At 42.8% G+C, this 24,389-nt stretch overlaps 1 protein-coding gene and 1 long non-coding RNA gene across 4 annotated transcripts in view; one reads left to right on the top strand and one right to left on the bottom strand.

The window, feature by feature from the left end:
• Nucleotides 1–24,389, bottom strand: part of LOC138746195 (uncharacterized) — a 194,234-nt gene that overhangs the window by 49,164 nt on the left and 120,681 nt on the right. The window contains exons 4-5 of one of the 2 annotated variants that reach the window (XR_011346793.1): nucleotides 15,207–15,378; nucleotides 10,584–11,022 (exon numbers count right to left, since the gene is read on the bottom strand). This is a non-coding gene — a long non-coding RNA (uncharacterized lncRNA). Of the gene's footprint in view, nucleotides 1–10,583; nucleotides 11,023–15,206; nucleotides 15,379–24,389 lie in introns of those variants that run through there. The other variant, XR_011346794.1, reaches the window with a different exon arrangement.
• The window catches only part of ppm1h (protein phosphatase, Mg2+/Mn2+ dependent, 1H), a 113,099-nt gene continuing 90,414 nt past the window's right edge, over nucleotides 1,705–24,389 (top strand). For both annotated transcript variants that reach the window (XM_069904198.1, XM_069904197.1), the window contains exon 1: nucleotides 1,705–2,087. In XM_069904198.1, the coding sequence (XP_069760299.1) occupies nucleotides 1,855–2,087 (233 nt within the window). In that variant the 5' untranslated portion in view covers nucleotides 1,705–1,854. The remainder of the gene's footprint in view (nucleotides 2,088–24,389) is intronic.

Raw genomic sequence — 24,389 nt, 5'->3', positions numbered from 1 at the left:
TCTTTCTCCCCTCTCCCTCCTTTCCCCATCACTTCTCCCCTACTCTCTTCCCCCTCCCCTTACCCACTGTCCCCCAGTTCCTCTCCCCACCCCCTTTTCCCCACCCTCCACCCTCTCTCCCACCTTCCCTCTCCTCCCTCTTTCCCCCTCCCCCACCCCCTCTCTCCCCATCCCCTCTCTCCCCCACCCCCTCTCTCCCCTTACTACCCCTCTCCATCTATTTTCTATTTCCACCTACTCTCTCCTCCTCCTCTCACTCTCTCTCCCTCCTCCACCCACTCTCTCCCTGACTCCCCCTTCTACTCACTCTCTACCCTCCTCCCCCTCTCTCCCCTCTTTCACCCCCTCTCCTCTTCCATTCCCTCCCTCCCCCTCCACCCCTCTACCCCATCCATCCCTAAAAGATGGATTTTCAGTTTTTTGACAAAACATCTCCAGCGGGTGTGCATGAATGGAAAAAGCTCTGATTGTCACCCCAGGGCAAAGTGTTAGGCCCACATTTGTTCTTATTCTACATGAATGACATTCACAGAAAAGTCACCAGCACGACTAGACTCTTCACAGACAACTGTTTGGTATACAACTGATGACGAGGATGCTCTCCAAAAGGATCTTGATAGCATGGTAAAATGGTCATAACAATGGGACGTGCAGTTCAATCCTTCCAAATGCGAAAACATGCATGTCACCAGGAAGAGAAAACCATACAAAACAGTATACAAAATTCTGGGTGTCATCCTTGTTGAAACCAAACAGACTAAATACCTTGGCATCAAAATCTAGAATGACCTGCATTGGAATAATCAGATATATTGTACAAAGGTGAAGGCAGCAGGAGTCCAAAATTTTCTGAAACGCAACTTCCATCATTGTTCAACTTCTGTCAAGGAGAGGTTGCACCTCACCTTCGTCAGACTGCTTTTGCAATAGGCAGTAGCTTCATGGGACCCAGACACAAACAAAAACACTACTCCTATCGAATGAATCCAGAGACAGGCAGCCCAATTTGTCACAAATATATATGGAAGGGAAATGAGTGTTACAAACCTCTTTGATTTATTAAAGTGGAGCACTCTCCAAGACAGACACGAAGCACATATAAAAGGCAAAACTGCCAGCTCGATATTGACTACCAATCCTACACCGAACCCAAGCCTGCTAGGAGCAGACGAGGGCACGCCACCCAATTTGTAGTGCCATCTTCCAAGACAGAGGTGTTCAACAATTCATTCTTCCCCCAGACAATTAAAGCCGGTAATAATCTTCACCCTACCATGCTCAAATAACCAGACCCAATTCAATTTAACACCACTTATTATAGTCAGAATAATATGAACTATTTTGTAACCACGTCAGAATACACCCATCTCATTGTAGTAACTGTAGAGCAACACAATGTATATGTGAGTGTGTTACCTGAGATGGTGGAAGGCACCAGTAAGTAAAGTCTCTTCTGTTATTTCAATCTTGCATCTCTTATTTATTTAAAAAGCCTTAAGCACGGCCTCCAGTTTAAATTCCATACGGAATATTTTGGAGGATCAAGAGCCCTCTCTCCCCTTCCTTCCTCTCCTCCCCTCTTGCAGCCCACTCTCCCTCCTTTCCCCCGCCCCCTGACCCATCCCATTCCCGGCCCCACGCCACTCCCCTCGACTCGCCCATCCCATCCCAGCTCCGCTCCCGGCCAGCGCAAAGCCATCACATGACGACCCAGCGCGGCTTGATTTCCGCGTTTCCACAGACTGCCTCTCCGAGCCGTCCTCCTGCAGCCGGGCTGGGACAGCGGGTGGCGGAGACCTCCGGCTCCCGGAGAGAGGACTGGCCCCTGCAGCGAGACGCACCGCCACCACGAACATGCTCACCCGGGTGAAGTCTGCCGTGGCCAATTTCATCGGAGGGATCCTACCTGCCAACTCCAGCGCTGAGCACGTCAATGGGAACGAACTGCCCATGAAATTCCCCTATAGCAGGCCGGAATTCCTCGGTCTCTCGCAGGATGAGATCGAGTGCTCTGCGGATCACATCGCCAGACCCATCCTCACAGTGAAGGAGAGCCAAAGGCTGCCCTGGGCAACCGGCTACGCAGAGTAAGTACACGTTTGTAATGAGCTGGCATCTTCAACAAACGTATCTGCTTTAAAACAACCCTTCATGCATTTGCAACAATCCCTGCAGGGAAGACGTTCTGCATTAATCCGCGCTGCTGGGCTTTCACAATTTCAATATCCATTTGAGTGCAGCATTTATTGTCGTGAACATGACACGAAATTCGTGCTTTCACCATCTCCGGAACGCATTGAATCTTATTTTGTTTATCTAAAAGTGAGATTAATCTCAAAGTAATTTGTTGTTGGGGGAGATATTTATTTGTATGGTTGTAAAATTGTAACGTTCAGACTGGGATTGAGAGTGTAACGTTCAGACTGGGATTGAGAGTGTAACGTTCAGACTGGGATTGAGAGTGTAACGTTCAGACTGGGATTGAGAGTGTAACGTTCAGACTGGGATTGAGAGTGTAACGTTCAGCCTGGGATTGAGATTGTAACGTTCAGCCTGGGATTGAGATTGTAACGTTCAGCCTGGGATTGAGATTGTAACGTTCAGCCTGGGATTGAGAGTGTAACGTTCAGACTGGGATTGAGATTGTAACGTTCAGCCTGGGATTGAGAGTGTAACGTTCAGCCTGGGATTGAGAATGTAGCGTTCAGCCTGGGATTGGGAGTGTAACGTTCAGCCTGGGATTGGGAGTGTAACGTTCAGCCTGGGATTGGGATTGTAACGTTCAGCCTGGGATTGGGAGTGTAACGTTCAGCCTGGGATTGGGAGTGTAACGTTCAGCCTGGGATTGGGAGTGTAACGTTCAGCCTGGGATTGGGAGTGTAACGTTCAGCCTGGGATTGGGAGTGTAACGTTCAGCCTGGGATTGGGAGTGTAACGTTCAGCCTGGGATTGGGAGTGTAACGTTCAGCCTGGGATTGGGAGTGTAACGTTCAGCCTGGGATTGGGAGTGTAACGTTCAGCCTGGGATTGGGAGTGTAACGTTCAGCCTGGGATTGGGAGTGTAACGTTCCGCCTGGGATTGGGAGTGTAACGTTCCGCCTGGGATTGGGAGTGTAACGTTCCGCCTGGGATTGGGAGTGTAACGTTCCGCCTGGGATTGGGAGTGTAACGTTCCGCCTGGGATTGGGAGTGTAACGTTCCGCCTGGGATTGGGAGTGTAACGTTCCGCCTGGGATTGGGAGTGTAACGTTCCGCCTGGGATTGGGAGTGTAACGTTCCGCCTGGGATTGGGAGTGTAACGTTCCGCCTGGGATTGGGAGTGTAACGTTCCGCCTGGGATTGGGAGTGTAACGTTCCGCCTGGGATTGGGAGTGTAACGTTCCGCCTGGGATTGGGAGTGTAACGTTCCGCCTGGGATTGGGAGTGTAACGTTCCGCCTGGGATTGGGAGTGTAACGTTCCGCCTGGGATTGGGAGTGTAACGTTCCGCCTGGGATTGGGAGTGTAACGTTCCGCCTGGGATTGGGAGTGTAACGTTCCGCCTGGGATTGGGAGTGTAACGTTCCGCCTGGGATTGGGAGTGTAACGTTCCGCCTGGGATTGGGAGTGTAACGTTCCGCCTGGGATTGGGAGTGTAACGTTCCGCCTGGGATTGGGAGTGTAACGTTCCGCCTGGGATTGGGAGTGTAACGTTCCGCCTGGGATTGGGAGTGTAGCGTTCCGCCTGGGATTGGGAGTGTAGCGTTCCGCCTGGGATTGGGAGTGTAGCGTTCCGCCTGGGATTGGGAGTGTAGCGTTCCGCCTGGGATTGGGTGTGTAGCGTTCCGCCTGGATTGGGAGTGTAGCGTTCAGCCTGGGATTGGGAGTGTAGCGTTCAGCCTGGGATTGGGAGTGTAGCGTTCAGCCTGGGATTGGGAGTGTAGCGTTCAGCCTGGGATTGGGAGTGTAGCGTTCAGCCTGGGATTGGGAGTGTAGCGTTCAGCCTGGGATTGGGAGTGTAGCGTTCAGCCTGGGATTGGGAGTGTAGCGTTCAGCCTGGGATTGGGAGTGTAGCGTTCAGCCTGGGATTGGGAGTGTAGCGTTCAGCCTGGGATTGGGAGTGTAGCGTTCAGCCTGGGATGGGGAGTGTAGCGTTCAGCCTGGGATGGGGAGTGTAGCGTTCAGCCTGGGATGGGGAGTGTAGCGTTCAGCCTGGGATGGGGAGTGTAGCGTTCAGCCTGGGATGGGGAGTGTAGCGTTCAGCCTGGGATGGGGAGTGTAGCGTTCAGCCTGGGATGGGGAGTGTAGCGTTCAGCCTGGGATGGGGAGTGTAGCGTTCAGCCTGGGATGGGGAGTGTAGCGTTCAGCCTGGGATGGGGAGTGTAGCGTTCAGCCTGGGATGGGGAGTGTAGCGTTCAGCCTGGGATGGGGAGTGTAGCGTTCAGCCTGGGATGGGGAGTGTAGCGTTCAGCCTGGGATGGGGAGTGTAGCGTTCAGCCTGGGATGGGGAGTGTAGCGTTCAGCCTGGGATGGGGAGTGTAGCGTTCAGCCTGGGATGGGGAGTGTAGCGTTCAGCCTGGGATGGGGAGTGTAGCGTTCAGCCTGGGATGGGGAGTGTAGCGTTCAGCCTGGGATGGGGAGTGTAGCGTTCAGCCTGGGATGGGGAGTGTAGCGTTCAGCCTGGGATGGGGAGTGTAGCGTTCAGCCTGGGATGGGGAGTGTAGCGTTCAGCCTGGGATGGGGAGTGTAGCGTTCAGCCTGGGATGGGGAGTGTAGCGTTCAGCCTGGGATGGGGAGTGTAGCGTTCAGCCTGGGATGGGGAGTGTAGCGTTCAGCCTGGGATGGGGAGTGTAGCGTTCAGCCTGGGATGGGGAGTGTAGCGTTCAGCCTGGGATGGGGAGTGTAGCGTTCAGCCTGGGATGGGGAGTGTAGCGTTCAGCCTGGGATGGGGAGTGTAGCGTTCAGCCTGGGATGGGGAGTGTAGCGTTCAGCCTGGGATGGGGAGTGTAGCGTTCAGCCTGGGATTGGGAGTGTAGCGTTCAGCCTGGGATTGGGAGTGTAGCGTTCAGCCTGGGATTGGGAGTGTAGCGTTCAGCCTGGGATTGGGAGTGTAGCGTTCAGCCTGGGATTGGGAGTGTAGCGTTCAGCCTGGGATTGGGAGTGTAGCGTTCAGCCTGGGATTGGGAGTGTAGCGTTCAGCCTGGGATTGGGAGTGTAGCGTTCAGCCTGGGATTGGGAGTGTAGCGTTCAGCCTGGGATTGGGAGTGTAGCGTTCAGCCTGGGATTGGGAGTGTAGCGTTCAGCCTGGGATTGGGAGTGTAGCGTTCAGCCTGGGATTGGGAGCGGTGTGCATCGAACTGAATGCTCGGATATATTTATGTTGTCGCTGCATTTTTTTTAAGGTGAACCGGGGTTGTTTGTGGTGGGGGGGGGGGGGGGGGGGGGAGGGAACAATGATCCTAGTGGTGTTAACTCTGCTCTGACCGGGTTTATGTGCAAACACCCATTAGCCTGGTAAGGGGAGGGGAGGCTTGAGATTCCGAAAATTGCATCCTGGAGAAAACGCTGTATGCGTAAAGGTGACGTGTGGTACTTGATTGCCTGTCACGAAAGGGTGCATGGAGGGGAACACGAAAGTCTGCAGACACTGGAGATGGAGAAGGACAGAAATGTTGGAGGAACTCAGCAGGTCTCGCAGCGCCCTTGGGGTGGGTGGGGGGGGGGGGGGCGTCCTGAGCCCTTCTTCAAGGCTGGAGTTTGACTCTGACTCTGACTCAAGACTCTGTCCCCTCCCTCAGTCCGGTGAGAACCTGAATGGAAATTATAAGTCGCCTCATCACTGTCCTTGCACTCCTCAATCTTACCATGATGTTACTCTCCGTCTTAACAAAACTCTTCTGGTTTTAAAATGTCTGGTGTAGTGCAGTGGTATACAAACGTGCAACATCATGGCACTCTTCCAAATGAAAAATTGGGGTGTTTGCTGATGTCCATTTATTTGTCAACCTATTTAGAGGTTCACTGTTTCCAAATGGAATGGTTGCATTCTAGGTGACTAGGTTGCTCAATGTAGAACATGGTCAGTGAGTTCCCATCCCCACTGTGACTGATAGCTTGGTTAATGTCAGAATATCACAGAAAAAGGCCATTTGGCCTGACTCATCCATGCTGATCAATCGAGGTGAAGCTCATTTGCCTGTGACAGGCCTCTATCCCACTAACTCTTTCACCCATCTGTTTCAATGTCATAATTGTACTGCTTCTACTACTCCACCCAGGTAGCTCATTCCACATTTCCACCACCCTGTGTAGAAAGATTTTGACCTCTGGCCACCTTCAAATCTTTCTCATCTCGCCTTAAACCCAAGTGTTAGACTCTACTGAGGGAAAATGACAGACCATTCTCCATCTATATCCCCCTCATGATTTTGTGTACCTCCACAGGCCAAGCCTATCCATTCTTTCCTTTAAGAACAAGCCCTCCAATCCTGGTAATGTACTTGTGCAACTTTTTTCTCTGCATCCTTTCTCGTTCTCTTTCCATTGTGGGTATTGTGAAGACTTGAATGGTGCTGGTTGACTGGCTGAGAGGTTGTGCTGTCTCTGGATTCAGCTAATAAGGGCTTATTGACCACAGAGCAAGATAGTTGCAGGTAGGTGTATAACAGGGTTGGTGGCTGATGGCAGGTCTTGCTCTACTTGCAGGTAGGTGTATAACAGGGTTGGTGGCTGATGGCAGGTCTTGCTCTACTTGTAGGGTGGAGTGATATAGAAATAAGCCCTTTGACCCACTGACTATTGTTGACTACAAAACACCTGTTTACCTTAATCCCAATTATTCTCCTTGCATTCCTTTCAACGGTGGTGAGGAAGCCAAATGCATTACTGGGATTTATTTTGAGAGGAATAGGATATGAGAAGGGATTTTGAGGCTTTATATGGCACGGAGTATTCTGAGCAGTCTTGGGCTCCTCATTTAAGAAAAGATGAGTTGATGGAGAGGATTCAAAGGAGGTTCACCAGGATGATTCCAAGAATGAAAGGGTTATCATATGAGGAGCGTTTGACAGCTCTTGGCCTATATTTGTTGCAATTCAGGAGAATGAGGGGGGAATCTCATTGAAATATTTCAAATGTTGAAAGGTGTGAACAGGAAGGTTGTTTCTCATGGAGGGAGAGTCTAGGACAAGAGGGTACAACTTTCTAATTGAAGGGCACCTGCTTTGAGCAGAGATGCGGAGTAATTCCTTCATCCAGATTGTGGTATATCTGTAGAATTTGTTGCCACAGGTAGTTGTGGAGGGCAAGTCATTGGGTGTGTTTAAGGCAGAGATTAATAAGGTCTTGATTAGCCAGAACATCAAAGGATATGGGGAGAAGGCTGGGCAATGGGGCGAAATAGGGAAAATGGATCAGCTCATGATTAAATGGTAGACTCAATGAACTGAATAGCCTATTTCTGCTCGTGTCTTGTGGACTTATGGTCTAACTCTCCCCAGATTCTCCCACTTGCTCAGCTGAATGGAAATGATCCATTTGTGTTAGAGGAAGAAAAGGACCTTGGTCTTGTATTAGTCTTCCAAACATCACTAATAAAAATTGTTAGCATGGTCAGCGTCACTGTGTGATGCATTTACATTTGGCAAAACTTTAATGCTTTGGCTGAAGAGCTCTGGGACAACCCTGAAAAATGCTTTATAAATGCAAGGCGTTGTCCCTTGCTGAGTGTAAAAGGCCTAGGTATGTTCCTGAGAGGCAGGAATCCACAGCTGGTGTGTTCATAATAATATTTTACAATTAAACCTCATCGCACAAAAATCCTGACCAAGCTTTTTTAAATCTCAAAAACTCACGCAAAACCTTTCCTTGGCAGAATAACTGCTCCACCCAAAATCTTTATCCTGCCTCTTGAGGAAGTGGCTGGACTGGTTACTGAAGTGGTCAGCCAAGCCTGTGACTGGTCCTCCTCATGCCGAGGAATGCACAGTGTGAACAATGAGAAAAGTGAAGCCCAGACCAATAAATAGAGTTCAAATCCCAATGTAATACTTTGCAAATTTATGTTCATTTGGGCAGAAAGGTGCCTTGCATTGAAGCTCTTGGGATAGTCACGGATTTGTTTCCTCCTTATCCTTTTCCATCTTCTCCACTCCTCTGTGTCAGTGTGGTAGGGTTAGTGTGATGTTATTACAGCGCCAGCGACCCAGGTTCAAATTCGTCACTGTCTGTAAGGAGTTCATACATTTTCCCCGTGTCTGTGTGGGTTTACTCTGTTTGCTCTGGTTTCTTTTCACCCTCAAAACATATGAAGTTTGTAGGTTAATTGGAGTATTTTGGAGGCACGAGCTTGTGAGCTGGAAGGGCCTGGTACTGTGCTGTATGTTTAAATTTATGTCTAAAAATGTGACGCACTAACCATTTCTCCTTCAATGGATGCTGTCACATTTTTCTCCTCTTATACCTTTTGTTATGTCCAGCCCATCCTCATCCCTGCAACTTCAAACCTTTGAAACACGAGAGTGGCAGGTACTGGAATCTTGAGCAGAGTCGCAAGGCAGGGTACTGCCTATAGCATTGACTGACCATTTCTTTCCATGGATATTGCCTGACCCACCTGCTTCTCATTGAGAAATTAAAACCTTTGACTTTGGAGGTGGGAACAAACTGGAGTACCCAGGAAAACCCATGCAACCACACGGAGGGGCAGACTCTGTCTCACATCCATACCCTTGTATTATTTGCTTTGGTATTGTAATCCTTTTCAAAGTAGCATACAAGGGGAGTTGTGAGTCTAAGAAGATTGTCTTGTCCATTTGGAAGTCAATCAAAACAGTTGATAGCAAGGCAATTTAAGTTTTCCTGGAAAATGGTCCCCTATTTGGAAGAATTCAATTAATCATTGCAATTTTTTTTAGGTAGGTTTTTGGGGAAAATGGTGGACATTCATTAAATGGGCACCATGCCATTTTCAAAATGGTGTTCTATAACCATATAACCATTTTACGGGAAACAGGCCATGTTGGCCTTTCGAGTCCGCACCAGTTCACTGATTTTGTGCGCCCTCTTCAGGCATTGGTCCCGGTAGATCTTCATTCAATAGCGATGGGCGAATTCAATGCAGGTGGAATCAGTCGTAGTTCAATGGTGATTGGGGAAATGGGGTAGCTCTATGAATGCAGACCTTGAGAAGAAGGGGTTGAGATTATCTCGATTAACAAAGCTGAGGAAATCTTCCATCTCCGTCTTCCTCTCCCCCTCCTTTCACAGAGCCTCTCCTCTGATCATATCTAACTAACACCTTTTGTCTGTTGGTCTGAACTCCTATCTCTCCCCCCTTAATCTCTCGTCTTTAAGACTCTTGTCTGATTTTTGCCTATACCTTGAAGAAGGGCTCAGGCCTGACATTTCTTATGAATGCTGTGAAACTGGCTGAGTTCCTCCAGCATTTCTGCATGTTTTTTTTAAAACTATAATCACAACGTTTGCAGCCTTTCGCCCTTCAATCCTGAGGAAAGGTAAAATTCTGTGCAGATGTTTTCTGTTGGCATACTTGAAGCCATTATTTTTCCCCTTTTTTTAGTGCTCTGTTATGTTTGATCAAAAAGGGATTAATTCATAGGCCAATCTAAGGAACTCGCAATGAACAAATGATGAAGTACTGTTCCTTATTTGCTTTGGTCATTTCCCATTTCTTTTTAGTTATTATGGAAGTTTCACACAGAAGCTGGTCATGTTTAAATTAAATTTACATTTAAATTAAATTTAGACATACAACACGGGCCTTTTGGCCCACAAACCTGTGCCACCCAAATACACCAAAAACCCTGGTACGTTTTGAAAGGTGGGAGGAAACTTAGCACCTGGAGGAAACCCATGCAGATTCATGGGAGAATATGTAAACTCCAAGACAGTGACGGATTCGAACTCTGGTCACTGGTGCTATAATAACGTTTTACTAACCCTGCTGCCCTGAACTGAGGATTTTGGTCAAAGGAATGTTGCAAATATTCATTTGTGGTTTTCTTTTTTTGGTAAAGAATCGAGTGGATATGTAGAGAAGAAAATATTTGAGGGTTATGGGAAAAGGGGCTGATTAGATGGCGTTTGAAGAGGACTGGTTTGGATTTAATGAGCTGAATGGTTTCCTCCCATGCCATGCTCCCAAGGATATCTGTGATCCTCGAACAATTCATCGATTTCCTTGTGCTGACAAAGTCAATGGGATCTAGTCACTGAGGTGAACAGTATGGTCAAAGGGAATAAAGAAAAGCTTTCTGGATTTGTAACCAAACGTGAATTAATATTCTGTTGATACTATGAAAGATCAAAAGTGAAGCTTTTATTTGAGGTGTGATGTAGTCAAGGAGATTGCACCTTTACTTAAGGTCAAACTTAAGGGTTTTTTTCCCTTCCTCCTTTTAGATTGCCATGAATGGAGTGTTTTTTTTTGTTTTTTTTAAATTTTTATTTTTCACACCATAAATCACAATAGCCATGATATACACTTTTTCTTTTCCACACATTTACAGTGACTTTTTCTCCCTCCCCCCTCCCTCCTCCCAAGCCACCCCCCCACCCCCCCCCCTCTCATCCATTTTAGGTATACAATCTAGGTTGCATTAATTCAGTTAGACAATGTTGTCATTCAACAAAAATACACCAGAAATTCTACTGAGTCCATTCTTTTCTTTTCTTCTCCTTCCATCAACTTAGGTAATGTTTGTTCCCGGTAGGTTTTCGCTATTGTATTTAATGTAAGGCTCCCATACTTGTTCGAATATTTCAATATTATTTCTTAAACTATATGTTATTTTTTCTAATGGAATACATTTATTCATTTCTATATACCATTGTTGTATTTTCAAATTATCTTCCAATTTCCAGGTTGACATAATACATTTTTTTGCTACGGCTAGGGCTATCTTGACAAATCTTTTTTGTGCATCTTCCAAGTCAATTCCAAATTCTTTATTTTTTATGTTACTTAGGAGAAAGATCTCTGGATTCTTTGGTATATTGTTTCCATGAATGGAGTGTTGATGACCTTAAATACAAGGTGATGACACAAGCCAAGAATGTATAATGCTCTCATTATTATCACTCTTTGCGTATAAAATTATGATGGCAATTATGAGACAGAGAGCCACAGTGTCTTTCCTTAGGTAGGGGAGTTTAAAACCAAAGGGCATAGTTTTAAGGTGAGAGGGAAAAGATTTAAAGGGTACCTGAGGGGCGAGTTTTCTCATGCCCGTTAGGGGATATATTGAACAACCTGCAAGAGGTAGTGTTAAACCAGTAAATCTGCAGATGCTGGGGTCAAGTGCAATACAGAAATGGAGAAACTCAGCAGGTCGCGCAGCATCGGTAGGAAGTTGAGGGTAACCAAACGGATCAGGCCCAAATTTTTTTAGATGCTCATGAGCTCAGGCAGTCCCACTATCGTATTTGATGGCCTACAAGACCTCCACAATTTCAGCAAGAAATATTAAGAATTTTTTTTAGGATATTTGTGGGTAAGCATTTGATTTTACTGAAATCTTTACTGGACCAGTAGCTACACTATAGCACCGGCCCTGTTATCTCCTGGCAGCCTGCTGCTGCTACCCTCACTGATCCCACTGACTCGCTCCAACAGTCCACCACCAGCCCCCAACGATAGATGGCAGTGATGCTAGTGAGCCACACAGCGATGACGATCACCCTAATTTCAACTTGGCATATAAGAGCTGGGGGATATTCTTGAGCCATTTTTTGGGGGGAGGGAAGTGGGCCTTGTATGCTATCAAATACAGTAACCTACTGCCCATGGTATGTTTTGAGGGGTGGGTGGAAACCAGAGTACCCGGAGGAAACCCATGCAGACACTGGGAGAACGTACAAACTTCTTACAGACAGCGTGGGATTCAACCTCCGGTGGCTGGTGCTGTAACAGTGTTGTACTAAACGCTACACCAACCGTACTGGTTGCCGGTTGTCTTTCTATTTCTATTGTATGCTACGTGACCTGTTGAGCTTCTCCAGCACATATGTGCACTGCAAGAGGTGGTGCTAGAGGCATGTACAATCGTAATGTTTTAAAAGATGATTGGACATCTTTTAAAGGTATATGGATTGGAATGGTTTAGAAGAATATGGGGCAAATGTTGAAAAATGGGATTAACATAGATGGCCATTTTAGTTGGCATTGTCATGTTGTAACTCTATGAACTGGTGAATCTTTTGGATTTCATGTCATTTCCTTATGACGTAGAAGGAGGATGTTGAAACAATGCCAGCTCTCTCAGCAATACGATGATGCCCCACTGACTTGTCTAAAATCTGCTCTCTTGCACATATCCATTTAAAAATCCCTGATTCCGACACCTCTCAATCACATTAAGGGCAATTTTCAGCTGACAGTTCACCTGTAAACCAGTGTGAATGTGTGTGATGTGGGGGGGGGGGGGTGGTGAACCCACCAGGAGAATATGTAAACCACACAGTAGAACAATGAAGGTCAGAACTGAACTAGGGTCAATGGAGTGATGAGATACTTGTGAAGTTTGTGCTCCCCACAAGTTGTTTGATAGAAATTAAGAATAGTTTTTGATTTTGGTGGATCTGTAGAATTAGACTCTGAAATGCAAAGCAACAAGTTGAGGAAAGCCAGTTGGATAACTTGGAGCATTGAATTTTGGAATGCAAAGTACACATAGTAAGATGTGAAGTTAAAATGATGATTTGTCGTAACATTTTACAGGATAGACTGGGCATTTGACCCTTTGTGTCAATACTATCTGAAGAATAGCTTTCCAGCCTGACTGTATTTTCCAGCTCCTTTGCCAAGACTAGTAGTCAGGCTCCTTAAGAACATGATGTGGAGTTTATATTCCACATTCTATTCCTGGAAGATCGGTTCATAATTGTTCTCTCCTGATGATCAATAAATACAGGAAATGCTATGTTTGACTCTGCTCAGCTCTCTGGAGATTTACTTTGGTTTTTAATTTGAAGTGACTTGGAACTCCAGCAGTTGTGAGGTCCAAAACGAGAAGAGGTTAGTTGCTGGCATTGTGCTATTTTCAGTGTTCAACTTGTCTCCATGAGGATGATGGTGGGGACTCATGGCAATGGAGGCAGGATAAACAAGTGAGAGAACCATGAGAAGAGTACACCATGTGCGGGTGGCACTCTTAGAGGAGCGGTTAGCACGACGCTGTTACAGCGCCAGCACTAGGGTTCGAATCCTGCACTGGCTGGAATGAGTGTACGTTCTCCCCATGTCTGCGTGAGTTTCCTCCAGGTATTCCGGTTTCCTCCCACCCTTAAAAATACACAGGGATTAGAGATTAATTGGGGTATTTGAGCGGCAAGGACTAGTGGGCCGGAAAAATTCATTGTCAAAACTTCAATTATGTTTGAAGATGGAAAGAATTGTTAGAGTGAACCTTAAAAATACAATAACTTAAAGTAACAACAGGGCTTTGTTCCATATATCAGGGTGCCAATCACTGGGGGGTGGGGGGGGGGGGGGAGGGGGGTATGGGGTGTGGACTGCATCGGGTGACACCAAAATGACTGTCTATAAATTTTTGTGCAGTGCTTCAGGAGAAATTTACTATATTTTTTATAAAAATATCCCTGTAGTTCGTTATAAACAACAAAGATATTTTTCGTAAGCCCAGCTTGCATGTATCAATATACCTACAAGGCTAAAACTCTGATAATTTACTTTTTGAACCTTCTTATGTGCTCCAGTCAAGCCATGACCTACCCTTCTTTCCCCCCCCCCCCCCCCAAGCTTAGCACTGCCAGCACTCTGGGGGCACAAGGATCATACCTGTTTCTTGGTACATTCGGTCCACAGGTGAGCGGGTGGAGTGACACCATGAGTTACTGTACTGGGTTACACAAACCGTAGTGACGCCAGTGATACCAATGACTATAAGATGCTCTAAATTTACACAAATTGTGAATTCTTAGTGGAATGGTTCAGAAATAAAGCAGCAAGGATATTTGAAGGCTTAGTATTTCCTTGTGTCAATTAATAAGAACTACTGACTCTCAACAGTTGGCTGTTAGCAGGAGTCTGTACAGAGTCAACTTGTTTTAAATTTTGAAGTTTGTTTTGGGGAAATGCTACCCCTGATTTTCTCCCTCTCCTTCCCCCCCCCCCCCCCCCAGTATTATGAAAGACTGTGTATATTATTAGAGTATGGCACAAGAAGCATCAGTAAAAATATCTAAAATCTAGCGAGCACAATTGGATCTGTGCAGTCTTACTGATGTCCATCGACTGGGTTGGAAATGTGTCTTCTGGAGATATCAAAATATGACAAATAAGGCTCATCTCCAATGAAGTGCTCTTAACGGTATCTAGTTGCCAGAAGACATTTTGCATTTCATGAACAATAGCGACTCTGCTTCATGAGATGGCTGAAGAGGGCAAGGCTATGGGCCACAATCCTGTCAATTTTCTTTCAAGAGTGTTCTGGTACAGTTACTGTAGCAGTGTTTTTCAAACTGCCCCCTAAACTCATATTCCATTTTAAGTGCTCTGTGATTAGTAAGGGATTACTTGGGTGGTATGTGAGTGGAAAGAAAAATTTTGAAAACCAATTGACTCGTTATGTGCACGGTTTCATAACTCCAAAGGAAGTGGGCCAATGACCATTGTCCTCAAGCAAAATATTTCAATAACAATTTGGTCTAAAGCAGTGATTTTCAACCTTTCCTTACCACTCACATACCACCTTAAGCAATCACTGGACCCTTACTAAACCCAGAGCACTTGTGGCATGGGGATTGCTTAAAGAGAAATATGAGATGAGGGGGGCAGTTTGAAAACCACTGCTGTAGAGCATCACATTGGAGGTCAATCCACAGGGCTATAAGAGAGGATCACTGGGATCTTCCTCTCCCCATCGACGTGATCTACTGGGAATGTTGCAAAATCATTGAGGACCCCTTTCTCACACCCACACCCACACCCCCATCTTTCAGCTACTCCCAGCATCAGGAAATAGATACAGGGGTATCAAAGCCAGCACCAACAGGCTGAAGAACTGAATGAATTGATGAACTGTTCCTACAAACCCTCTAAGATTCTACTATTTATGAAACAATATTTATTGATTTTTGTATCTAATATGTACTGTTTGTGTGTTATGCCTGGTTGAGTGTTTGCACAGTTTCATCTGGCTGTACTTGTACAATCGGTCGATGATAAAATTGAGCTTAATTACTTACTGTGTCGCTACTGTTTTGATTTCAGAAGAGATGCATCATTATGGTTGAGGGGATATTGCCATTTCATTGCCTCACTGTGTAAATCTAGTTGTACAGATTTAAACCATGCTGTGTTTTGCACAGTTGATGTCCTCATTTCATTCTGGCTGCCATTCTGTTTCTGAAGGTCTTGCTGAAATGAAAAGAGAGGATAAAGGCCACACAATAGGGAAATGCCAGCAGTGCGTTCTATTCAGAACATGAGGTATCAGAATTTATTGTTGTGAACATGTTGTTTTGTGGCAGCATTACAGGTGCACATATTGCTAAAAAAAATTACATTTTTAAGATAAATAAATTGCAATTGCATTTTGTAATTGAGTTTCACAGCTGGTAAAAATAAAATGTGTCATCTTGAAGATGGAGCACTGGAAATGGATTTCATTGTGCAAAACAAAAGATTCAAGATTCCTTTTAATGTAATGTATACAAAAAATGTAATCTACCTGAAACTTCCTTTTGCCTGCCATAAGGCCAACAATAAGTTGCCAATGAGCATTGCCCGGCATTCCTTACAGTGAAAGAGAAGCAGAAGAAAGTCCCTCCGGATTCACTTCCAGTACTCCTGCAGCATCGGCTGCTGCACAGACTCGTTCGATCCATCAGCAGCCCAAGCTCCAGATCCACAATCAGGACGCTTTCAGTGCCCGAGACCCTTTAGCAGCCCTTCTTGCCCTTGGCACCCTCATGAATCCCAATTCTGATACCTGGTTCCTGTGAGCCAGTCTCCAACAGCCCATGGTGCGAGTCCTTCAGCCGCTGAGCCCCTTGCTGGCCTGCTGCCATGGTCACCTTCCCTGCAGGGTCATCTCCTAAGCTTCTCCTTCTCAATGGGGGAGGGGTTCTGGTCACTGGTACTCTGCACCACTCGGCTGCTTCCCTGGACTTTGCATTCCCTCATGGCTACTGTTGAACATAGACGCTGACATCTTGAGCACAAGATTTCCCCCCCCATTTTTTTTTTTGCAGGATGGAAAAAACCCACTATCGGTTCTTTTAACAGGATGTTTAAAGTCTGTTGGTATCAGGACCAGGTTGTAGGGTCCTGAGCAGCTCTCTTTGTCTTCCCCAGTCTGCACTGTTACAGCAACATGTGACCTGTCTATTTAATTTCCACAGGATGGCAAAGTTAATGGAGCAAGAAAGCAGAGCTTAGATCTGGTGTTCTGCTCCCTCTTCCAGTGCTACTGATGGTTTATATTCGATGCATAATTCCAATCACCTTTCCATAGAGATTCAGATTTCAGATTATTGACAGAATATATACATGACATCACATACAACTCTGAGATTCCTTCCTGCGGGCACGGCAGAATTAGCACTAATTGGTAGTGCAAAAAATAAACTGTACACAGTGTAAACATGTAAACAAATAAAAACTGTAAACTGATAACAAATATAAACAAACCAATACAGAGAGAACAAAGAAAATCAATGAAATGCACAAGTAAGAGTCCTTAAATTAATCTCTGATTGAGTTTGAGGTTGAGGAGTTTGATGGTGGAGGGGTAGCAGCTGTTTCTGAACCTGTTGGTACAAGTTTTTGTGGCACCGATACCACTTTCCTGATGGCAGCAGCGAGAACTGAGTGTTTTCTGGGTGGTGTGAATCTTTGACGATTGCTGCTGCTCTCCGACGACAGCGTTCCCCATAGATGCTCTCGATGGTGAGTAGGATTTTGCCTGTGATGTCCTGGGCTGTGTCTACTACCTTTTGGACAGCTTTATGCTCAGGGGTATTGGTTTTCCCATACCAGACCATGATGTACTGTTCGTCAAGCTGCTGCTTGTATATCTGTGGCCTGACCTGATTCCGTTGAACCTCTGCCACATCTTCCAACTGTTTTAAATGACCAAATCTTTAAGGCATTGTTTGTTGAAATGTGACCTTGTGTTTGCAGTGAAAGCGAAAGAGTGTTTTTATATTTGCATCTTCTGCATACTGTATTGATTTGAAGGATATGCATCATATCTGCCCTTGGTGGGTGCCACGAAAACTGTCACAGTTCCTATGTGCTACTTTAGTTCCTTTTTTTTTTACTTGTAATCAAAAATTTTTAAAAATTGAATTAATGTCCAAACATCACTCATTTTAAGAATTAACTGTCATTTTATGGATGCACCACAGTGTGCTGGCACAGTTAGCACAACACTGTTACAACGCCAGCAACCCAGGTTTGAATCCCGCGCTGTCTGTGAGGAGTTTGTATGTTCTTCCCGTGTCTGTGTGGGTTTCCTCTGGGGGCTCCGGTTTTCTCTCACTCTTCAAAACGTACGGGGGTTGTAGGTTAATTGGGTGGCACAGGCTTGTGGGCTGAAAGAGCCTGTTACCGTGCTGTATGTGTAAATTTTAAAAATGTTACATTTTATAAAATAACCTATCCAATTGCATCATAGCTTGGAGGAAACTGCAGAGTTCTGATTGCAGTTCAGGCCATCACACACTGACCTCCTTTCCACTGATTCTGTCTACACTGCCTCCAGAAAGCTGCCAACATATTAAAAAGCCCATTGTATCCTGATCACTCTTTTCTGTCCCTTCTGATTGGGCAAAATGTGCGTGTTTAAAAAGATAGTCTCTTTCCTGCTTTCATCAGAATCTTGAACAGACCTCTCAGTCAAAGATGATTTCTTGATCTTTCAAACCCTGTCTTGTGACCCTTGCATTGTTTTAACTGTATTGCTTCCTGTAACATTATACTCTGCATTCTTGTTTTATTCTTGCACCAATGGTTGTACTTAAGTATGGGTTGATTTACTTGACAATAACCAATTCAATTCAAAAGCAGTTGAACTGGAAATAAAAAGAAATCCATACTGGAAATACTAAGTCGGTCAGGCAGTGTTTGCAGTGAGAGGAGCAGAAATGATTTTCCACTTTTTTTTTAAACACATGTGGCAATGTCTATGTAAGAGATTTCACATTCACTTTATAAGGTTGTTGGCTCACAAACCATAAGCCCATTGTTTAAACTAAAATGTGAGCTGCTATGAAATAAAACAATTGATAAATGTATTTTTTTTTAGACATACAGTACAGTAACTTCCAACCATTAACCTGTGCCACCCAATTCACCTACAGCTCCCGTACGTTTTGAAGGGCAAGAGGAAATCCGAGCACATGGAGGAGACCCACAGAAGCATAAGGAGAATGTACAAACTCCTTAAAGACAGTGCTGGATTCTAACTCTGGTCACTGGCACTGTAACGGTGTTCTGCTAACTGTGACAAGTGTTTATTAACTTAATATTCAAAGTACACTTCGAGGTACTGTTGGTCTGTCAATAGGATGTGGACAGAATAGATGTAGAAAGATTATTTCCCTTGGTAAGAGAGTCGAGAACAAGAGGGCACAATCTCAGGACTGAAGGGGTCCACTTAGACCAGAGATGCAAAGGAATTTCTTCAGCCAGAGGGTGGTAAATTTGTGGAATTTGCTGCCATAGGCAGTTGTGGAGGCCAGGTTATTGGGTGCATGTAAGACAGAGATTGATAGGTTCTTGATTAGCCAGGGCATCAAAAGTTGTGGGGAGAAGGCTAGTAGGTAAGTGAGGCTGAGTGGAAAAATGGATCAGCTCATGATTGAATGGCAGGATAGACTCAATGGGCTGAATAGTCTATTTCTGTTTCTATGTCTTAAATGCTATATTAAAGTAGGGCACTGGCCAAGATTTAATGTATGAAGCATCCAGCATGCAACTTTGATATTCCATCTTACATTTGGCAGATCCATTTTAATTAACTTAACAGTGATGCTGTTTCTGTACTTGAATGTGACTCCATAACTAATATTTGATTAAATGCCACACAGGGAGACATTGAAATCGAGAAACATTCAGGTGGTGTCAATAGTTGAGTTGGTCATTGTCACGTGTACCGAAATGCAAGTCAACCGCCACATAGTGCAACATACAATGTGGGAATAAAAACATTCTGTTACAATAAAGCAAGAGTGTAGGGTGTAGTCAGTTGTATTGTGGAACCCAAGATCATAACTGAAGTTGAGCCTCCGTGCGTTTCAAGTGCAAAAAATAAAGTTTCAACGGTGTTAATCACAGAGGTAAAAGCACAAATTGCTGGAGAAGCTCGGCAGGTCAAATAACTTCCTTTATGCAGCAAATGTAAAAATACATAACTGACATTTCAGGCTTGAGCTCTTCAAGTTATGAGAGAATGCCAGTAGGCATCCGAACAAAGGAAGAGGGAAGTGACAAAGGCAAGAAATGATAGGTGGGGGAGGAAGGGGACATTAGTGATCAGAGGGAGGAGGGGTGGCTGGCTGGGTGAGTAAGGGGGAAGAGAGTGGAGAACTGGAACATCTGGAAAGGGGAGAGGAAAGAAGGCAAGCAAGTTTAGGAGAAAGCCGAGAAGTCAATGTTAAGGCCATTTGGCTGGAGAGTTCACAGACATTTTTTTTTTAATTTTTCACACCATAAACCACATTGACCATGATGCATACATTTTCCTTTTCAAATATATACAGTGTCATTTTCTTCCCCCCCCTCCCTCCTCCCATCCATTTAAAGTACAAAATCTAAGATACATTAAACCAGTCAGACAATGTTGTCATTCAATAAAAATAAACAAGAAATTCCACTGAGTCAATTCTTTTCATTTCCTTCTCCTTTCGTTAATTTAGGTAGTGAATGTCCCCGGTAGGTTTTCTCTATTGTGTTTCATGTAAGGCTCCCATATTTGTTCAAATATTTCAATATTATTTCTTAAACTATATGTTATTTTTTCTAATGGAATGCATTTATTCATTTCTATATACCATTGTTGTATTTTCAAATTATCTTCCAATTTCCAGGTTGACATAATACATTTTTTTGCTATGGCTAGAGCTATCTTAACAAATCTTTTTTGTGCACCATCCAAATCAATTCCAAATTCTTTGTTTTTTTGTTACTTAGGAGGAAGATCTCTGGATTTTTTGGTATATTGTTTTCTGTAATTTTGTTTAATATTTGGTTTAGATCTTCCCAAAATTTTTCTACTTTCTCACATGTCCAGATTGCATGAATTGTTGTTCCCATTTCTTTTTTACATCGAAAACATCTGTCAGATACCGTTGGGTCCCATTTATTTAACTTTTGAGGCGTAATGAATAGCCTGTGTATCCAGTTATATTGTATCATACGTAACCTCGTATTTATTGTATTTCTCATCGTTCCAGAACATAACTTCTCCCATGTTTCCTTTTTTATCTTTACATTTAAATCTTGTTCCCATTTTTGTTTAGTTTTACCATTTGTTTCCTCATTCTCCTTTTCTTGCAGTTTAATATACATATTTGTTATAAATCTTTTGATTATCATTGTATCTGTAATCACATATTCAAAGTTACTTCCCTCTGGTAACCTCAGACTGCTTCCTAATTTGTCCTTCAAGTAGGATCTCAATTGGTAATATGCCAGCACTGCATCTTGAGTTATATTGTATTTATCTTTCATTTGTTCAAAGGATAATAATCTATTTCCTGAAAAACAATTTTCTATTCTTTTGATCCCTTTTTTCTCCCATTCTCTAAAGGAAAGGTTATCTATTGTAAAAGGGAGTAACTTATTTTGCGTCAATATTAGTTTTGGTAATTGGTAATTTGTTTTATTCCTTTCTACATGAATCTTTTTCCAAATATTGAGTAGATGATGTAATACTGGAGAACTCCTACGTTGTACCAATTTTTCATCCCATTTATATAATATGTGTTCAGGTATGTTTTTCCCTATTTTATCTAGTTCTAATCTAGTCCAATCTGGCTTTTCCCTTGTTTGATAAAAATCTGATAGATATCTTAATTGTGCGGCTCTATAATAATTTTTAAAGTTTGGCAGTTGTAAGCCTCCTTGTTTATACCATTCTGTTAATTTATCTAGTGCTATCCTCGGTTTCCCCCCTTCCATAAAAATTTCCTTATTATTTTCTTTAACTCCTTGAAGAATTTCTCTGTCAAGTATATTGGCAATGCCTGAAATAGGTATAATATCCTTGGGAAAATGTTCATTTTAATACAGTTTATCCTTCCTATTAGTGTTAAAGGTAAATCTTTCCAATGCTCTAAATCGTCCTGTAATTTTTTTCATTAGTGGATAATAATTGAGTTTATATAGATGGCCGAGGTTTTTATTTATTTGTATACCTAGGTATCTTATTGCTTGCATTTGCCATCTGAATGGTGACTCCTTCTTAAATTTTGAGAAATCCGCACTATTCATTGGCATTGCTTCACTTTTATTTACGTTAATCTTGTAACCCGACACTTCTCCATAATCCCTTCAATTTCTTATATAATTCTTTTATTGATAGTTATGGTTCTGTTAAGTATACTATAACATAATCCGCAAATAAACTGATTTTATATTCCTTGTCTTTTATTTTTATCCCTTTTATATTATTTTCTGTTCTTATCAATTCTGCTAGTGGTTCTATAGCTAACGCGAACAATAAGGGTGATAGTGGGCATCCCTGCCGTGTTGACCTTCTTAAGTTAAATTGCTTTGATATATATCCATTTACAGTCACTTTCGCCAATGGCCCCTTATATAATGCTTTAATCCAATTAATATACTTCTCTGGTAAACTGAATTTTTGCAATACTTTGAATAAATAATTCCATTCTACTCTGTCAAAGGCCTTCTCTGCGTCTAAAGCAACTGCTACTGTTGGCGCTTTACTCCCTTCTACTGCATGAATTAAGTTAATAAATTTACAAATATTGTCTGTTGTGCGTCTTTTTTTAATAAATCCAGTTTGGTCTAGATTTACCATTTTAGGTACATACTCTGCTAATCTGTTTGCTAATAGTTTAGCTATTATCTTATAATCTGTGTTAAGTAATGATATTGGTCTATATGACGCTGGTGCGAGTGGATCTTTCCCTTGCTTTAGTATTACTGTAATTATTGCTGTTTTACATGAATCTGGTAAGCTTTGTGTTTTATCAGTCTGGTTGATTACTTCCAGGAGGGGAGGAATTAATAAATCTTTAAATGTTTTATAGAATTCTATTGGGAAGCCATCCTCTCCTGGTGTTTTATTATTTGGTATTTTTTTTATTATCTCTTGTATTTCTACTATTTCAAATGGTTCTATTAATTTATTTTGTTCCTCTATTTGTAATTTTGGTAGTTCAATTTTAGTTAAAAATTCATTTATTTTGCCTTCTTTCCCTTCATTTTCAGTTTGGTATAATTGTTCATAGAATTCTCTAAAGTTTTCCTTGATCTCCGTTGGATTATATGTGATTTGTTTGTTTTTTTTCCTTGATGCCAATACCATTTTCTTAGCTTGTTCTGTCTTAAGCTGCCATGCTAGAATTTTGTGCGTTTTTTGTTTCCCCCTAGTTCATAATATTTCTGTTTTGTCTTCATTATGTTCTTCTCCACCTTATATGTTTGTAGTGTTTCATATTTTATTTTTTTATCTACCAATTCTCTTCTTTTAGTTGTGTCTTCCTTCATTGCTAATTCTTTTTCTATATTTACTATTTCCTTTTCCAACTGCTCTGTTTCCTGATTGTAATCCTTCTTCATCTTGGTTACATAACTCATTATTTGCCCTCTGATGAACGCTTTCATTGCGTCCCATAGTATAAACTTATCTTTCACTGATTCCGTATTTATTTCAAAGTACATTTTAATTTGTCTTTCAATTAATTCTCTAAAATCCTGCCTTTTAAGTAGCATGGAGTTTAATCTCCATCTAGACATTCTTGGAGGGATGTCCTCTAACTCTATTGTCAATATCAAGGGTGAATGGTCCAATAATATTCTAGCTTTATATTCTGTTTTTCTTACTCTATCTTGCATACGAGCTGATAACAGAAATAGGTCTATTCTTGAGTATGTTTTATGTCTACCCGAATAATATGAATATTCCTTTTCATTTGGGTGTTGTTTCCTCCATATATCCAAAAGTTGCATTTCTTCCATCGATTTAATTATAAATTTGGTTACTTTGTTCTTTCTGTTAATTTTTTTTCCCAGTTTTGTCCATATTTGAATCCAAATTCAGGTTGAAATCCCCTCCTATTAATATGTTCCCTTGCGTATCTGCTATCTTAAAAAAAAATCTTGCATAAACTTTTGATCTTCTTCGTTGGGTGAATATACATTGAGTAGATTCCAAAACTCCGAATATATCTGACATTTTATCATTACATATCTCCCTGCTGGATCTTTCCTCTTCTATTTTAATTGGCACATTTTTACTAATTAATATAGCTACTCATCTTGGTTTTGAATTATACGATGCTGCTGTTACATGTCCTACCCAATCTCTCTTTAATTTCTTGTGCTCCAATTCAGTTAAATGTGTTTCTTGCACAAATGCTATGCTATGATTTGGTTATGTATTCCGTTAATATTTAAAGTCATATAGTTCAGCGTAGCCATTTCATACTTTGTTTATCTTCCCTTTCCGTTTCTCCATCATCACCTTTCTTTCTTATCCATTTCTGCTCTCTTGTTTTGAACACTTTATAAGACAACATTTCTAAAACATCAAACATTTTCCTTATTCTCCTATTTAAAACTTCTTTAACCCCATTCTCCCCTCCCCCTCCTGAGTTGCCCTTTATCCCTTGTCGGGCAACCACATCTCCCCTCTCCATTTGGATTTGCGAATTCACTCGCAAACGTCAACTGATTTTGCAGTGACCGTAATTCCTCCCCACCCAGCCCCCCCCCCGGAAAAGATTTCAATTTTCATATGTAACAAAGGTCACTCTTTTAATTCCCTCCTTATTCCCTCTATTCCCTTTCCCTCCCTTATTAATTCTTGTCTATACTCTATATATTTTCCTCTAAATATGGATACATTCATGTATACACACTATATATATATATATATATACACACACATATAGTTCGTGGTCATTTTTACTCTCATTACATGTCTTCATCTCTCTGCTTGTTTTGTAGTTCTGCAAATTTTCTTGCTTCCTCTGGATCTGAGAATAGTCTGTTTTGTTGCCCTGGAATAACTATTTTAAGTACCGCTGGGTACTTTAACATAAATTTATATCCTTTTTTCCATAAGATCGTTTTTGCTGTATTGAACTAATTCCTCTTCTTCAGGAGTTCAAAACTTATGCCTGGATAGAAAAAAATTTTTTGACCTTTATATTCCAGTGGCTTTTTGTCTT

The sequence above is a fragment of the Narcine bancroftii genome, chromosome 11 (genome assembly GCF_036971445.1).
Source record: "Narcine bancroftii isolate sNarBan1 chromosome 11, sNarBan1.hap1, whole genome shotgun sequence".
NCBI classification, from domain to species: domain Eukaryota; kingdom Metazoa; phylum Chordata; class Chondrichthyes; order Torpediniformes; family Narcinidae; genus Narcine; species Narcine bancroftii.
The sequence above is the reverse complement of the archived record's forward strand: the minus strand, read 5'-3'. Positions and strand labels throughout refer to the sequence as shown.